Source organism: Vipera berus (genome assembly GCF_964194415.1).
Source record: "Vipera berus genome assembly, chromosome: Z".
Classification (NCBI taxonomy): Eukaryota; Metazoa; Chordata; class Lepidosauria; order Squamata; family Viperidae; genus Vipera; species Vipera berus.
This window is the reverse complement of record NC_138205.1, coordinates 47,426,379-47,445,103: the sequence shown is the minus strand read 5'-3', so window position 1 is coordinate 47,445,103 and position 18,725 is coordinate 47,426,379. Positions and strand designations below refer to the sequence as shown.

The window sequence follows — 18,725 nt, the reverse complement described above, 5'->3', positions numbered from 1 at the left end:
TATTCTTCCATTTCTTTAGTATTTTACAGATAGGCCTTTAGTGGAGGCTATTTTAATAAAAGTCAATAAATGTCCACTTCCACTATTCCTAAAAAGTTGTTTTCAGTGTCAGGTATTCCCAATTTTTATCTTTAAAGATAATGTCAAGGACAAATCTGTTACAGCCAAATCTCAGAGTAAAAAAAGGTTTACTTGCTATACCAGGTTTTGCCACAAGATGTCCTTAATAGCATGTACACTCTTTTTGCAGACTAATATAATATAAGTCTTTTATCCAATTAATTCTTTCAGTAGTAAATAGAGTAGTAAGTCCCCGTAAAAATAAGCAATAAAAAACCTTTTAGTGGCCCAAAAATTTCAAAGGTGCAAATAAGGTTGCTTAGTTATTTAGCTTAATCATTTGATTTCTTTTGAGGGTTTAAGGTTGTAAATCCCCAAGTAAGCAGTCACCGATCTTTCAAGAAGGGGGAAAAGATTTTCAAGAAAGTCCCACAGGAAAGTAATTAGGGAAGTAAGAAGGGTAAGGTCTCACCCAAATCCTCCAGATTGCTTTGTTGTACTTGGTAGTGATTTTGGCTTTCGGCAGAGAACGGCTTAACATGGCCGATCTCTTCTTCTTCAGGACAGAGCAGTAACTCTGGATCAAACAGAGGGCTGCCGCCCTTCCGCGATCACAGAGAGAGTCTCCTCATGGCGGTCGTCCCTCCAGGATGACTTTTAACCCTTTACAGGGCCCTCCGAGGGAGGAAGACCAGACCACGGGGGGAGAGCTTCTCCCGGTACGTCTGCCAGCGCCGCAACCACAAACCAGAAGCCTACGATGTTTATTGTTGATATATTATTCCAATACTGATTGCTAAAATGAAAGCTTATTCTCTAACATTTGTTAGAATTTTAATGACCAGGTCAAAAATTTTTTCATATTTGGTGGCATTTTTATAAAGCTCAGCAATTGTAAAATTATTTAAACTAGAATGAAACTAATGTCTTTCCAATTTATTTTGTTATTAAATATTGCTAAACTTTATATTCCCACAAAATAGATCAAGTTAACATTGATAAGTGCTGTAAAGATACTTTACACTTCCTGCTGGAAAGAATGTACATAGCTAATTAAGCCAAAGAATGGCTAATTAATTGGTGGAAATATGCCTTGACATTTCAAATAACTTTGCATCTCAGAAGTAAATCTTATACAAAAACTAATTTTATACACAGGCTTTTAGAACATTCAAAATGTGGGTTTCTTTTTAGCAAAGACTTAGTATTTTATAAGGTCTGTTAAATCAGAATAAATCTTTAATATCTTAAATATAATTTATTGTAACTTTTAATCATATTTTATGATTTGCATAGAATTGATTATTGCTGTTGACATTTATATATTGCTTGGATTTTAGCAATGGCCTTCAGTTTTCCATGCAACATTATATATTCAGTTGCTTAAAACCAATTAATGAAATACTGAAAATGTTATCTTAAATCAAGTATATTCAAGAGAAGCCTTATACTAAGTCAGCCCTGCATTTTTATGAAAGTCACTCAAGCTTACCTACAGCAGAGACATGTAAAATGCATTGGCTGAAGCCTATGCAACACATGTTGATGACAAGTCTTCAAAAAATAAATGGGGCTTAGATGGGAGACTGACGAAAAAATCACAAAACTGCAGAGCAGTTTGGGAAAGTGAAAAAAAACTCCAAATTGCAAATTACTTTCATATTGTCGTCAAGAAAACAATTATGAAGTGCAATGTCATTTGATTGTTGCCTTTTTTCTAAAAAAAAATGACCTTTTCAACAATTCCTCGGGGTCCACTGAGAAGTAGTATCACCTATTAAAGTTCCATAATTATATATGGTCCTACCTTATCTAAATCTCTCGCTGATATTCTGATCACAAAACAAGAATTTCGTTTAACTATAGTTCCAGGAATTGCAAACACATAAGATATGGAAAATGTTGTCTGGAAGTAATTCTTATTTACAATTGTGATCAAGTGAAAGTGTTTTAATATTACCTTCAAAGGCTTGTTAAAGAGACAGCTTCCTCCTCCTTCAGCCAGAAACTGATTGAATTCATCAACACTGCAGCGTGAAAATTTCCGTGGCAGGTAGTATCTGTGTTATTAGGAAGAGAGCCAATAGAAGATCAAAAACCAATGAAATGTCGTAAAAAAATTTCTTGGTACGGAGACTTCCAATGAAAAATGGATGTTCCTGAACAGGGGGATAACATTACAGCTGAATTGGCAGCTGAAAGCTGGATCTGAGCTACTGAAAACTCTCCAGAGAAAGAAGAGATTGTGAGATTGCCCATACATACTCCAGATAGCTGTTACTGGTGTGTGGACAGCAGGAACCAATGTTTCTGTGGTCACTTGTGTGTTATGCAATTAGAAGTCAAGGGAGTTCATCAGGCTCACAATATTGCCTTTAAGGACTTTAAGTTTGACCAATCTTCATTTCTTAATCAATTCTGGATTATTTTTTACTGTTTTTTTAAATATTGAGAACTCTTGGAACGACACAGAGGTTTCATGGAATTCATTTGGTGGTCTCTTTCAATCCAAAGAATTTTAAAATATGAATTTAAAGACTCAGAAAAATTCTTTTTTGGAGTAAGTAGGAAAAGGGGGATTAGAGCATTGATTTTGGAAAGTTATAAACATATTGAAGATCTAGATAGAGGTGAAATAAGATTTCTAAATGTATGTACTACTAATGCTCTTGTGTCTGTGAAATTTAGTTGGGCAAAATGGTGCATCACAGGGCAAAACTTTTTCAACTTACTTACAAATTTAACATACAAAATGCCAGGACACATTATTCCCACGGGAATTAAATTTTGGCAAGTTCTTGCAATTTCAGCACACTGGCACTGTACTGCTGTACAGTCACGATACTCATTTGCAACATTCTCTGACACTTTCCCACAAGTCAATGGGCAAGGGTGGGAAGTTTGCAAGGAGAAAGTCAAAGAGGATCATGTGACTGGTTGATGGTAGGAATGTGGCAGTAGATTTGGTCTTGCAACTCCCTTCCTGGGAAGTTTGCAGACAGAAAGTCAATAAGAAACCCCTCTGTCTTGTCTCCTATACCTGCCCAATATCTATCAATCCCTCTGCACTCATGAATATATCTAAAAGAATGACCCAACAGGTGACAGATTGTCTAGTTAATTATATAAATCCTTTCCATGAGAAACTGCTGATTTTTTTAAATTCTAACAATATAAACATGGTAAGAGGGGACTTTGAAGTTTGAACATTAGAGGGATCAGAAGATATTAAAGATTGCATGTAAATGAGAAATATCTAAATTACTCACCAAGAATGGAACAAAATATTTTAACAGATTTATTTAAGGTGTTTGGGAATAATGGACTCAAATTACTTTAAAATATTGACTATTATACATAAACAGATTGTAAATGATATTGTGGAAGAGAAAGGAGTTTTACTAGATAAGACTAAAACTGATTTAAATATGAATCTGGAAATGACAAATTACAACAATGATAGGGAAGGAGATGAAATCCTGAATGTACAAATGAAAGGAAATTCTGTGATAAAAGAGAAAGCAAAAATGAAAAAATCAAACTCTTAAGAAAGAGATCTATTAAATTTCAAAGTTTTCTAAGAAGAGACAAAAATAATGAACACACACACCCCAGTTCTAGGATGTTATTTGAGGGGACTAAAAACAAAAAATGTACAAAATCAGGGGAAGGAATATTGTCATGGGCTAGGATTCAGATTCAGACTCTGACAATGTTGCTCCAGCTGAGTCTATGGGTTGTTAGCCTCAGAAACCTTCAAGCCAAGATTCATCTGAAGAGGCTGAGCAATCACATGAATCTCCTGATCAGTTGGAGCAGTCAAAGGGTGAGGCATGACCCCCCAAGCCCCAAGGGCTTGACATAGGCAGTGGCCAGTGGACCAAAGCCCGGGAATGAGGCTTTTCACTAGGTAAAGGACAAAGCCTGAGTAATTGCAGCCAACTGCAGATAGTTTTATGTATCTACTTTCCCTTTAATCTTTGTTGTAAACAACCATTTGGATTTTTAGTTTGTGATAATTATTCCGCTGTAACTTATTTCTGAACCTTTGACTTTTGGACTGGCTGTCTACCTGACTCAGTACTCTTGATTCTTGGAATGATGTTGGATTACTCTATTGCTGCTTGAACTTCAAAGTGATTTATTCAGGCAAGCTCTCTTTGCATAGACCCTGATTTACAATCTGGCCAACTGTTAACTACTTATCTCCATAGCAACTGCCTGCATGTGTCTGTCTGCAAACAGAAACAGAACAAATATGAAGTAGGTTTATTGATCAAGGTTAAAATAGATGCACTGTCTGAAGATCATTAATTGACTTTTGCTAACTAGGACTAAATGAAGAGGTTTTAAGGTTCTTCTTTTCACATAATAGATATGGGGAAAATAATTTATTTTGTATTTTATGTAATTTAAGCAATGTTAATAAAACTTATGTATTTTAAGTAATATTAATAAAAAGATGTGTCTTTTCTGCATCCAGGAAAAGCATGAGACCTGGCTGTGTGGCTTTAGGTCAGTTATTATCTCTCAACCCAACTAACCTCACAATGTGGCTGTGGGGAAAATATGAGGAAGAAATATTATATGTTTGTCACCTTGACAAGATAAAATTAATGGATTTTTCACTTACTATGATTGGATAATGAGGTTTGTGGGATTTCTTTATAGATAAAACATGAGAAGGAAAACAGGTATTATAAAGTGTGTTTTTGGATTAAGTTTAAAACAGATATACTGGTATTTTGGGTAACTCTCAATGGACTTTTGCTGATTAGGATCCTCATCTCTTAATAATTTCTGGAACTAATTTTTTTACTGTTTTTTAAATATTAAAAACCCCTGGAACACCAAGTTTCATGATATTCATAGGGTGAATCCCCTTCAATCCATAGCGAAATATTTTTTAAATTCAAACAAATCAGGGGGGAAAAATTGAAGATATTTTGAAGATATGAAGTAATACCATTCTGGATAAATGGCTGTCCAATCTGTTTTAAAAAGTGATGGAGCACCCATAACTTCTGGAGGCAAGCCATTCTGATTAATTGCTCTCGCAGTTAGGAAATTTCTCCTTAGTTCTAGGTTGCTGCTCTCCTTGATTAGTTTCCATCCATTGTTTCTTGTCTTGCTTTCAGGTGCTTTGGAGAATAGGTTGACCTCCTTTTCTCCGTGATAACCCATCAAATATTGGAAGACTGCTATTGTGTCATTCATAGTCCTTCTCCTTAGATTAGACAAATCTAGATCCTGCAACCATTCATCGTACATTTACCTTCCAGTCCCCTAATCAACTTTGTTGCTCTTCTCTGCACTCTTTCTAGAATCTCAACATCCTTTTTGCATCGTGGTAACTAAAACAGGATGCATCATTCCAAGTGTGGTCTTACCAAGGCAGTATAAAACAGTACTAACACGTCACTTGATTCTGATTTGTTGATGCAGTCTAGGACTACATTGGGGGGTTTTGGCAGCTGCAGCAATGCTGGCTTATATTTCAGTGGTTGTGCACTAGGAATCCTAGTTTCCTTTGATAGTTATTTACTGTTATTTACAGTTAAGAGAAGATGGTGATTTGTTAAAACATTTTAATTTACCTTATATTTTTATTTTTATATTTTTATATTTATATTTTATATTTTATATATTTTTTTCCTTTTTTCTGCTCTACTTATATTTTTTCTTTTCTCTTGCACTTTAATTTTTTTATCTTTTATTTTAATTTTTTGTAGTTTCTATTAGTTTTTATCTGTATGGCTGTAATATCTAATAAAAAATATTTAAAAAGTTTTCTAAGCTTAGTTATGTTAGATGAAAGATCTAACATAAAAAGTGGAAAGTATAAAAAGTATAAAAAGTGGAAAGAGGGACACATAACTAAGGCAGAATATCAGCAAATAGTCCATGCCTGCAAAGATGAAGTGAGGAAAGCTAAGGCTCAAAATGAACTAAGGCTTGTGACCAAAAATAACAAAAAAAAAGCTTCTTGTAAAAAACAGGAAAAAAGTTAAGGAAATGATTGGTCCATTAGTGGGTGAAAGTGACAAGAAGGTGACAAGCAACAGGGAGAAAGCAGAACTATTTAACTCGTTTTTTGCATCTGTCTTTACACAAAGGGAAAAAACAGCCCAACCTATCAAAAACAGTGCCATAAAAAACAGAAGAGAAAGCCAAGTTAAGATAGGCAAGAAAATGGTAAGTGAGCACCTGCCCAGCCTAGATGAGTTCAAATCACCAGGACCAGATGGATTATACCCCAAGGTTCTCAAAGAATTGGCAGATGTGATCTCAGAACCACTGAACTATATTTTTCATAGATCCTGGAGCACTGGGGAACTACCAGAAGACTGGAAAAGAGCCAATGTAGTTCCCATCTTCAAAAAAGGGAAAATAGATCCAGGAAACTACAGACCTATCAGCCTGACCTCAATACCTGGGAAGATTCTGGAAAAGATAATCAAACAACAAATCAGCGAACACTTTGATGCGAACAAAGTTATCAGTAAAAGCCAACATGGGTTTGTCAAAAACAGATCATGCCAGACAAATCTTATTGCATTCTTTGACCAAGTGACAAAATTAATGGATCAGAGGAATGCTGTGGATACAATTTACTTGGACTTCAGTAAGGCATTTGATAAAGTAGATCACAACCTTCTACTTGATAAGATAGAAAAATGTGGATTAGACAGCATCACCACCAGATGGATTTGTAGCTCATTGACCAGCCATACTCAGTGTCTGGTCCTCAATGGAACTGCATCTACATGGACGAAAGTATGTAGTGGGGTGCCCCAGGGCTTTGTTCTGAGCCCAGTGCTCTTCAACATCTTCATCAATGATTTGGATGAGGGGATAGATGGGGAACCCATCAAATTTGCAGACAACACCAACCTGGCAGGAATAGCCAATGCTCCAGAAGATAGGCTTAAGATACAGGAGGATCTGGACAGACCTGAACACTGGGCACTATCTAACAAAATGAAATTTAATGGTGAAAAAAGTAAGGTTCTATATTTAGGCAAGAAAAACCAAATGTACAGATATGGTATAGGGGGTACGTTGCTCAATAGTAGTAACTGTGAGAGGGATCTTGGAGTTCTAGTGGACAATCACTTAAATATGAGCCAGCAATCTGCTGCAGCTGCCAAAAAAACCAACACAGTGCTAGCCTGCATTAATAGAGGGATAGAATCAAGATCACATGAAGTATTAATACCACTTTACAATGCCTTGGTAAGACCACACATGGAATACTGCACTCAGTTTTGGTCACCACGATGTAAAAAAGATGTTGAGACTCTAGAAAGAGTACAGAGAAGAGCAACAAAGATGATTGGGGGACTGGAGACTAAAAACATATAGGGAACGGTTGCTGGAATTGGGTATGTGTAGTTTAATGAAGAGAAGGACGAGGGGTGACATGATAGCAGTGTTCCAATATCTCAGGGGCTGCCACAAAGAAGAGGGAGTCAAGCTATTCTCCAAAGCGCCTGAAGGCAGGACAAGAAGCAATGGATGGAAGCTAACCAAAGAGAGAATCAACCTAGAACTAAGGAGAAACTTCCTGACAGTCAGAACAATTAATCAGTGGAACAACCTGCCTCCAGAAGCTGTGAATGCTCCAACACTGGAAGTTTTTAAGAAGAGACTAGACAGCCATTTGTGTGAAATGGCATAGGGTTTCCTGCCTGAGCAGGGGGTTGGACTAGATGACCTCCAAGGTCCCTTCCATCATCATCATCATCATTTATATAACTGTACATTTGCATCTTGAATTTGTTTTCAGTTGATGCCAGAGGCTTAAGGTGGGATGTTTTCTGGCCTATGCGAGGGTCTATTAGTGACACAAGTTTCCTTTCCTTTCTTTGAGAAACGGAGCAGGGGTGGATAGGGGGAAGGCTGATAAGAGAACTGAATTTTAAAACTGACAAGATAACCAGATATAGCGGATGTCAGATTACTAAAAAAGGAAAATTGGACAGATGTATCTTTCTTTTTCCTGTGCATAAAGTGCTACCTGCTTTCTTCTGAAGCCAGCTAGAGAGGGAAATAGATGAACTTAACAATAATCAATCAAAGTGAGTTTTATGATGACAGCAAGATGTAAAGTTAAGGTCCAAACAGTTTGGGGGATACTTTAATAAATCCTTGGTTCCTGATTTCAAATATTAACCCAACACCTTGCCCTTATGTGATCTTTTCTTCTTCTACAACCTACCCAGTATCTTCCATAATACAACCCAGCCATAAGTCAGGACAGCGACAATCCCCTATAGAGAAAAGGAGCAACAAAAAAGATAGAGATATCTTTTTAAAGAATTATGGGAAATATACATTCTCTATTCCTAGTTCACATTTTTTGTCCGAATCCCTTATTTCAAATTATAACTCAGAATTGTGTATTCCTAAAGCTGAAATCATCAAGTATCATTTATTTTCTCCCTGTCTGTGATAAAACATCCCATTCTAAGATTAAGCCTTAAACCACTTTTTCTATAAAAAGTGAACTAGATGTTATTAGAAGATGACCATGTTAATTTTTGCTGGAAAAAGTATCAAGAAGAATCTGGTAGCAATCTTTCCTAACAAATGTTGACAATTCTCTTCTGATGGTTGCAAAATGGTTGGTACTACATAACCTAGATAGCATTTCAACTTGTATTCCTCTCCCAGAATTTTTATTTCAAGTGTTTTTCTCACCAAGTTTTGTCTCCCAAAACTTTTAAAGCAATTATAAATAACAAGAGAGAAAGTAAACACGCTTACCCAATGGCTTTGCTTACTAGAAAACTTGTGGGAAAATTGCAGTAATCCTTGCACCTTATTGTTGGTATGTTATCTGCCCAATTTTTAAATTTTTGTCTTGGATTCTTTTTGTTTTTAAAAAGCCAAATAAAAAGGCCACTCCAACTTGTCAAAGGCTTTTTTTGCATGTACAAATATTAGTGCTCTCTCTCTTTTTTTTTAGTTATGTTGTTCTAATGCATTTAGTTTTAATACATTGTTCTCCTTCATTTTCCTCTAGAGGATGTAACCTATTGTCTATATGTATTATTTCATAAATACACTTCTTCAAATATCCAGCTAATACTATTAATAGTTTATAATGTTCAGTAAAGAAAATGCTGCAAATGACTTAATGGTATATATTAATAGCTAATTAGTTGAAAAACTTGAACCAGGAATCTCCAAGAAGTTTATCTGCATTTTTTTTTTGCAGTAACATTTTATTCTTTAGCCAGGTTCTTATCTTATTAACCTCAAAAGAACTGGCTTGGCTCACCCATTCTACATTATGATCATGACCTTAAGAAGCAGCCAATACGCTGGCAAAGAGGATGTGGAAGAAAAGCAAATTAGATCTGGAGGACTGACAACATAAACCACAGCCCTAATGAACCCAGATTCAGGCCCCAATTTCAGTTTCGGCTTATCCAATCAGAACCTTTTACAGTAGAGATTGCCAAATTGGAAACCAGAACAAAGTAATCCCTAATCTGAGACTGTTACACTAAAATGTTCATGATGCATGAAAAATATCATCTTTGGTATAGCCAACATAGACAACGGAGTAGAGCCAACATTGTTAATGGAGTACTAAACTGGAAACCTAAAAATTACCTTTTCAAGTTTCTACAGAACAGGAGACCAATCTTGAGAATGGAATAGTTCTTCAATCTATCATAATAAAAATGCCTGTTGGGCTCCAGATCTCTTTAAAACCAATTCTTTTAGGCAAACCATAGCCTCATAATTATTGTTTGGCTCAATCAGTGGTTCTCAATCTAGGGGGGCTGCAATGTCATCATAGGCTTGAATAAATGTTATGATTTAAATCTTGAGTTAAGTCTTGGAAGTCTATAGCCATGGTCCATAGCCACAAAACGTATTTAAAGCAGGTTTGTGATGAAGAAAAGGTTGAGAACCACTGGACTAAGCACGTTTCAGATTCTCATTATTCAGGTCATTTTCTCCACTTGGCTCATCACACAGTTACTTACCTGCAGAAGCACGGTGCTTGTTCCACATCATACCAATGTTTTGACCCAAGGTCTGGGCTAATGTTACTGCCATGGCTCCAACGGTACCATACTTTGGGAAGGAGGACAACAAGTTATTGGGTAGGCTGAATATGGAGTGATCAGCTATCATAAAAATGTTAATTTTTTGAAGGCAGATCTTTCCCAGATTATTCACAGGCCCCACGGTAACTACTCCACCCCACCCTTCCTCTCTCTCCATAGAACAATGAAATCCTGGCTATGATTGACATGTAAAGAGCCCTATCAGTACATCGGCTTCTTTGTAGAATCATATAAAAAAACAAGAGAGATACTACCTAAGGATGTTACATATAAATTTAGTTGACTGAAGGCAAAAAAAGAGGGGTGAGCAGAAAGCATAAGGGGTGTATGTCAGTAAATGTAGTGACAAAAACCATAGGTATTAGTTCAGTTAGAGTGTGGAAATCTTCAAGGCTTCGCTGAAAGTAGGTATTCTGAAAGGGTTTTAAAGGGCAGAAGACTAGCATCTCACAAGCTTGGGAAATGGATTTTCAAAGCCTCAGGAGTTGCAAGATGAGAAGAGAAATCTAAATGAGCTTGAGATTTTTAAACAGACAAATTTGATAGGGTTGGAAGAGCATACAGGCTTTAATTCTGTACCTTTAAACTCCAGTTCCAGTGATCATAACCCCACTCACCTCATTCACACCTCCGCCTCTAGGAACTGAGCAGATCCCTCCAACATAAGCTGTACCACTGCGGCTGCTTCTAAAAGTGTGCCCTCTGGGAGAGTAAGAAGGAAGATTCACTATGCAGATGAAGGAAATGCTAGATAGCCTTGACCTGCTAGATGTTTTTATTTATTTATTTATTATTGGGACTTATATGCCGCCCTATCTCCCGAAGGACTCAGGGCGGCTAACAACAATAACATACAATAAATACAGAAGTTAAAATAAAAATAAAAATTAAAGGCCCCTGCAGAATAAATAAAATTTAAAATTAAAATAAATTAAAAATTAGAGTTAAAAATTAAAAACATAATTAAAATCCCTGTCAGTCCAGGTCAGCCAGGTGGAAAAGGAGTGTTTTGAGGCCGTGGCGAAAGGACTGGAGATCTGGGGCCATCCAAAGCTCAGGGGGGAGCTGGTTCCATAGGGCTGGCGCTCCCACAGAGAAGGCTCTCCCCCTGGGGGTCGCCAGCTGACATTGTCTAGCCGACGGTACCCTGAGGAGGCCTTCTCTGTGTGAGCGTACTGGGCAATGGGAAGTCGTTCCCAGCAGCAGATGGTCCTGCAAGTATCCCGGGCCTAAGCCATGTAGGGCTTTAAAGGTAAGTACCAGCACCTTAAATCTCACCCGGAGGACAACCGGTAACCAATGCAGCTCACGCAGGAGGGTTGTAATATGGGAGTATCGGGGTGCTCCCATCACTATCCGCACGGCCGCACTGTGCACCAGCTGAAGCCTCTGGGTGGTCTTCAAGGGCAGCCCCATGTAGAGAGCATTGCAGTAATCTATACGGGAGGTAACAAGTGTGTGGGTGACTGTACGTAGGGCATCTCGGTCCAGAAAGGGGCGCAACTGGCATACCAGGCGAACCTGGGCAAATGCCCCCCTAGCCACGACTCCAATATGTTCTTCAAAACTGAGTTGTGAATCCAGGAGGACGCTTAGATTACGTGCTCTATCAACGGGAGGTAACATCTCTCCTCCTATAACCAAAGATGGAACCTCTTGGACTAAACGAGATGCCGGTATGGAAAGCCACTCAGTCTTGGCCGGGTTGAGCCGGAGCCTGTTCTTTCCCATCCAAATCTGTACCGCTTCCAGGCAACGGGACATCACATAGAGGGCATCACTAGGTTGGTTCGGGGTGGAGATGAAAAGCTGGGTATCATCAGCATATTGATGATACCTCACCCTGAAGCCATGTCCTCTTGGCATTCACTTACTAAACCTACAACTGAAATGAAAACTGTCGAAATAGGGCAAGAGTATAGACTGGTTAGGGAATTCATTTCTTTGCATCAGCCTGTTATCTTTGTTCCTCATTATGATAAATATGGGCTCATTAATTCTAGTTAACTACAGAGGAGATGGGAGGCATGTTCATGTATGAACACTTCCTAGCAATGTTCCAGGACAAAGCTATTACAATTTCAGTTAGAAACTCTGATTTTAGCACTAAGTCCAAATGGATATTGCTGTGCCGAATTTTATATGCTGGAATAGAATAGAATAGAATAGAATAGAATAGAATAGAATAGAATAGAATAGAATAGAATAGAATAGAATAGAATAGAATAGAATAGAATAGAATAGAATAGAATAGAATAGAATAGAATAGAATAGAATAGAATAGAATAGAATAGAAATATGGAGCAGGGACATAAGAGTCGGAAGGGACCTTGGAGGTTTTCTGGTCCAAACCCCTGCTCAGGCAGAAAACCCTATATCATTTCAGGCAAATGGCTGTCCAATCTCTTCTTAAAAATTTCCAGGGTTGAAGCATTCATAACTTTTGGAGGCAAGGTGTTCCACTCACTAATTGTTCTAACTGTCAGGAAATTTCTTCTAGGTAGTCTCTCTCCTGGATTTGTTTCCATCCATTGCTTCTTGTCCTGCCATCAATTGCTTTGGCAAATAGCTTGACTCCCTCTTCTTTGTGGCAACCCCTGAGATATTGGAACACTGCTATCATGTCTTTGTTGCTCTTCTCTGTATTCTTTCTAGAGTCTCAACAACTGTTTTATACCATGGTGACCAAAATTGGATGCAGTATTCTAAGCATGGACTTATCAAGGCATTTTAAAGTGGTATTAACATTTCACATGATTTTGATTCTATCCCTCTGTTAATGCAGAACTGTGTTGGCTTTTTTGGCAGCTGCAGCTGACCATATTTAAGTGATTGTATCTTAATTCTTAATTCTGTACCTATATTAATTCAAACTTGTTGTTTAATCTATGCATTTTAATCACGAGTCAAAAGCAACTGTTATTTTGAAAACCATGCTTGCTAGAACGAATTAAATTTAGTGGTATACTAATTAGATATACCAGGGTGCCTCTTATGTAATTTTAACAAGTAATGCAGTTATTATCTAGTACATGTAGTCCTTATTTAGTGACCTCAAATGGGACCAGCAACTCAGTCAAAGGCTGCAAATGCAAATTATTGGTTATAAAGTCCCTTTTTCATTACCATCCTTCCATCCTTCCAAGATCAGTAAACTGAAGACCCAGATTGTTGGGGGCAATATTCTGACTGTAAACTGCTTAGGGAATGATGTAAAGCATCATAAAGCAGTATATAAGTCTAAGTGCTAAGTGTTAACAGTTACTAAACGAAGCAGTCACTGAATGAAGGCTACCTATATAAAAAAATCTGACATTTTCTTTTTGTGCCAACATCTTATTTCTACTATATTAGTTAATATTCTTCAATAGCAAAGAATGTCTCTATGTTATCCTAAATGTCTAAAAAGGAATATAAATGGAAGTGCACATATAATAGAAAGCTGCATTTCATTTGCTATAATACCAGGAGATCTATTATATAGGCTTGCTCAGTAAAAGTTTCATTGCATACATAGATTTTCTTAACATCTCTTATGAACATCTCTAACATCCCTACTTCAGCCTATTCTTACTATAATAGAACTATAATAGTTAATTTTGCATCTTTCTAGCATAAAAGTGACCACATTCCCATTTAAAACTCACGAGAAAAGATGGGCAGCATCACTGTGTTCAGGAAGAGATTCTTGGCGATATTTCATAAATTCTCTCAATGTCTCTAGGGAATCTTCATCGGTCTGGATCTTATCCCCCGATGCCCATGTCTCCATGGCAACCAACACAATACGAGTGTTCAACTGCTCCTTAAAAATCTGTGACCAAACATAGATATTTTTATAAAGGTGGGGCCTTTCATCTTCCATACATGAGATATGCTTCCTATTTTCCAAAGAACCACAGTTTTCCAAATGTACCCTATAAGTCAAATGAAAACTAAAATAGTTTATTTCCTTCCCACAATTTATTTTCATATCTACTTTTAGTAGAAAAAGATTAAAATTGTTCCGAATATTATAACATTATAATTGTTGTTTATTATTGACATATTATTTCTCTCATTTACTAAAATGTTGAAAATAAGATGAGACTGAAGTATTGTTTCATATTTGACAGTAATACTGAAAACTCAACATATTTAGAAAATAATTCCCATTAAAATTACACAAATTATAAAAGTTGAATTCCTGTTGCAACTTGGGACATTTGTATTAAATTTTACTAAATCATACAATCCTTCAAAGCATACCAAATTAGTTTTGTATATATTAGCTGCTGCAAGGAAATTATATGCTTCTCATTGGAAACAGAGAAAGAAAAAATCTTGAATAACGTTGTTAAGAGTAAGTCTAAATATTTAAATTTAAGAAATAAATTTTAATAAACTTATTTTTTAAAAAATACAAAGTTATTCTAGACATCAAAGTTGTTGTTGTTAGCTGCGAAGTCGTGTCCAACCCATCGCGACCCCATGGACAATGTTATTCATGGCCTTCCTGTCCTCTACCATCTTCTTAAGTCCATTTAAGCTCACACCTACTGCTTCAGTGACTCCATCCAGCCAACTCATTCTCTGTCGTCCCCTTCTTCTATTGCCCTCAATCTTTCCCAGCATTAGGCTCTTCTCCAGTGAGTCCTTCCTTCTCATTAGGTGGCCAAAGTATTTGAGTTTCAACTTCAGGATCTGGCCTTCTAAAGAGCAGTCAGGGTTGATCTCCTCTAAGACTGACCGGTTTGATCGCCTTGCAGTCCAAGGGACTCGCAGGAATCTTCTCCAGCACCATAGTTCAAAAGCCTCAATTCTTTGGCACTCAGCCTTTCTTATGGTCCAACTTTCACAGCCATACATTGCAACTGGGAAGACCATAGCCTTGACTATATGCACCTTTGTTGACAGGGTGATGTCTCTGCTTTTTAGTGTGCTGTCTAGATTTGCCATGGCTTTCCTCCCGAGGAGCAAGCGTCTTTTAATTTCTTGGCTACAGTCCCCATCTGCAGTGATCTTGGAGCCCAGGAAAATAAAATCTGTCACTACCTCCATTTCTTCCCCAATTATTGGCCAGGAATTGAGAGGGCCGAATGCCATGATCTTGGTTTTCTTAATGTTAAGTTTCAAGCGAACTTTTGCACTCTCCTTCTTCACCAGCAACAAGAGGCTCTTTAGTTCTTCTTCACTTGCTGCCATTAGAGTGGTATCATCTGCATATCTTAGGTTGTTGATATTTCTCCCAGCAATCTTAATTACAACTTTTGATTCATCTAGCCCTGCCTTTCTCATGATGTGCTCTGCATATAAGTTAAATAGGCAGGGCGACAGTATACAGCCTTGCCGGACTCCTTTCCCAATATTGAACCAAGCAGTGGTTCCGTGTCCAGTTCTCACTGTTGCTTCTTGACCTGCATATAGGTTTCTCAAGAGACAAATAAGATGGTCTGGTACTCCCATCTCTTTAAGAACTTGTCACAATTTGTTGTGATCCACACAATCAAAGGCTTTAGCATAGTCAATGAAGCAGAAGTAGAGGTTTTTCTGGAACTCCCTAGCTTTCTCCATGATCCAGCGTATGTTGGCAATTTGATCTCTAGTTCCTCTGCCTCTTCGAAATCCTGCCTGTACTTCTGGTAGTTCTCGATCCACATACTGCTGGAGTCTAGCTTGTAGGATTTTAAGCATAACTTTACTAGCATGAGAAATGAGTGCAATGGTGCGAAAGTTTGAACATTCTTTGGCACTACCTTTCTTTGGAATTGGAATGTAAACTGACCTTTTCCAATCCTGTGGCCACTGTTGAGTTTTCCAAATTTGCTGACAAATTGATTGTAGCACTTTTACTGCATTGTCTTTTAAGATTTGAATAGCTCAGCTGGAATACTGTCACCTCCACTAGCTTTGTTATTGCTCAGCTTTTCTAAGGCCCACTTCACTTCACATTCTAGGATAGCTGGCACAAGGTCAGTGACCACCTCATAGTGGTTATCTGGGACATTAAGCTTATTCTTGTATAGTTCTTCTGTGTAATTTTGCCACCTCTTCTTAATCTCTTCTGCCTCTATTAGGTCCCTGCCATTTTGCTCCTTTATCATGCCCATTTTTCATCTCTCTAATTTTCTTGAAGAGATCTCTGGTCCTCCCTATTCTATTGTTTTCTTCTATTTCTTTGCACTGTTCATTTAAGAAGGCATTCTTATCTCTTCTAGCTATTCTCTGGAATTCTGCATTCAATTGGGCGGATCTTTCTTTTTCTCCCTTGCCTTTCACTTCCCTCCTTTCCTCAGCTATTTGCAAAGCTTCCTCAGACAGCCATTTTGCTTTCTTGCATTTCTTTTTCTTTGGGATGGTTTTAGTTGCTACCTCTTGTACAATGTTGCGAACCTCTGTCCATAGTTCTTCAGGCACTCTGTCTATCAGATCTAATTCCTTAAATCTATTTGTCACCTCTACAGGGATATGATTTAATTCATACCTGACTGGCCTAGTGCTTTTCCCTACTTTCTTCAGTTTAAGCCTAAACTTTGCAATGAGAAGCTCATGGTCTGAGCCACAGTCAGCTCCTCGTCTTGTTTTTACTGACTGTATAGAGCTTCTCCATCTTTGACTGCAGAGCATATAGTCAATCTGATTTCTGTGTTGACAGTCTGGTGATGTCCATATGTAGAGCCGTCTCTTGGGTTGTTGGAAAAGAGTTTTAAGTTTAAGTTTAAGTTTATTATATTTGTATACCGCCCTTCTCCCGAAGGACTCAGGGCGGTGAGTGTTTGCTATGACCATCGTATTCTCTTGACAAAATTCTATCATCCTGTGCCCTGCTTCATTTTGTACTCCAAGGCCAAACTTGCCTGTTATTCCAGTTATCTTTTGGCTTCCTACTTTAGCATTCCAATCCCCCATGATGATAAGCATATCATTTTTTGGTGTTAGTTCTATAAGGTGCTGTAGGGCTTCATAGAACCGGTGAATTTCATCCTCTTCAGCACCGGTAGTTGGGGCATAGACTTGGACTACTGTGATATTGAATGGTTTGCCTTGGATTTGAACTGAGATCATTCTGTCATTTTGGGGATTGTATCCCAGTATTGCTTTTCCTACTCTTTTATTGACTATGAAGGCTACTCCATTTCTTCTGAGGGATTCTTGCCCGCAGTAGTATACCTGATGGTCATCTGAATTAAATTCACCCATTCCTGTCCATTTTAGTTCGCTGATTCCTAAGATGTCGATGTTCAGTCTTGTCATCTCTTGTTTGACCAAGTCTAGCTTGCCTTGATTCATGGATCTTACATTCCAGGTTCCTATGGAGAAAAAATCGTTACAGCATCGGACTTTCCTTTCACCACCAGATACATCCACAGCTGAGCATCCTTTCAGCTTTGGCCCAGTCGCTTCATTTTTTCTGGCGCTACTAGTACTAGCCCTCTGCTCTTCCCCAGTAGCATATTGGACGCCTTCCGACCTGAGGGGCTCATCTTCCAGCATCATATCATTTTGCCTTTTGGTACTGTCCATGGGGTTTTCATGGCAAAGATACTGGAGTGGGTTGCCATTTCCTTCTCCATCAAAGTACACTCTGACAATTTGGCTAGCCATTTTTTCATACAAGGAATCAAAGAGCTTTTCCAACAAAAAGCATATAAAATGTGGGTTTTTCTATGCATAATGTCTTATTTGGGAAATTAGATCCAACCTATTATAGCTTATAATTTTAATTAGTGATTTATGCTGTACCATTATTGTTAGCTTAAAGCTTAAAAGTTATTCTTACTTTTTTTAAAAAAAACCTGGTGCATTTTGTAATTTAATAATTAATATTTTATGAAAGAACTGTAGTCTCAAGACAATTTAATCTTGTTTATTTATTTGTATCTTACTATTTTGCTTACTTACCCTTTCACTCATTTAACTCGTTTTATCTCTCCTTGTCTATAACTCTTTCTTTAAACTGTTTACTAATTTAACAAAAAGATGAGTGAGTATGTTGTTGTTAGCTGCGAAGTCGTGTCCGACCCATCGCGACCCTATGGACAACATTCCTCCAGGCCTTCCTGTCTTCTACCATCTTCTGGAGTCCATTTAAGCTCACACCTACTGCTTCAGTGACTCCATCCAGCCACCTCATTCTCTGTCGTCCCCTTCTTCTATTGCCCTCGATCTTTCCCAGCATTAGGCTCTTCTCCAGTGAGTCCTTCCTTCTCATTAGGTGGCCAAAGTATTTGAGTTTTAGCTTCATGATCTGGCCTTCTAAAGAGCAGTCAGGATTGATCTCCTCTAGGACTGACCGGTTTGATCGCCTTGCAGTCCAAGGGACTCGCAGGAGTCTTCTCCAGCACCATAGTTCAAAGGCCTCAATTCTTTGGCGCTCAGCCTTTCTTATGGTCCAACTTTCACTGCCATACATTGCAACTGGGAAGACCATAGCCTTGACTATACGCACTTTTGTTGACAGGGTGATGTCTCTGCTTTTTAGTGTGCTGTCTAGATTTGCCATGGCTTTCCTCCCCAGGAGCAAGCGTCTTTTAATTTCTTGGCTACAGTCCCCATCTGCAGTGATCTTGGAGCCCAGGAAAACAAAATCTGTCACTA

General features: G+C 37.9%; 1 protein-coding gene across 1 annotated transcript in view; it reads right to left on the bottom strand.

Moving 5' to 3' along the window:
* ADAM11 (ADAM metallopeptidase domain 11) overlaps positions 1 to 18,725 on the bottom strand; it is a gene marked incomplete at its 3' end in the record, with an annotated part of 96,815 nt that overhangs the window by 14,899 nt on the left and 63,191 nt on the right. Inside the window, exons 11-15 of the mRNA XM_081344316.1 lie at positions 13,796 to 13,962; positions 10,766 to 10,850; positions 10,065 to 10,155; positions 8,282 to 8,333; positions 2,021 to 2,120 (exon numbers count right to left, since the gene is read on the bottom strand). Coding sequence (XP_081200442.1) covers positions 2,021 to 2,120; positions 8,282 to 8,333; positions 10,065 to 10,155; positions 10,766 to 10,850; positions 13,796 to 13,962 — 495 coding nt within the window. The remainder of the gene's footprint in view (positions 1 to 2,020; positions 2,121 to 8,281; positions 8,334 to 10,064; positions 10,156 to 10,765; positions 10,851 to 13,795; positions 13,963 to 18,725) is intronic.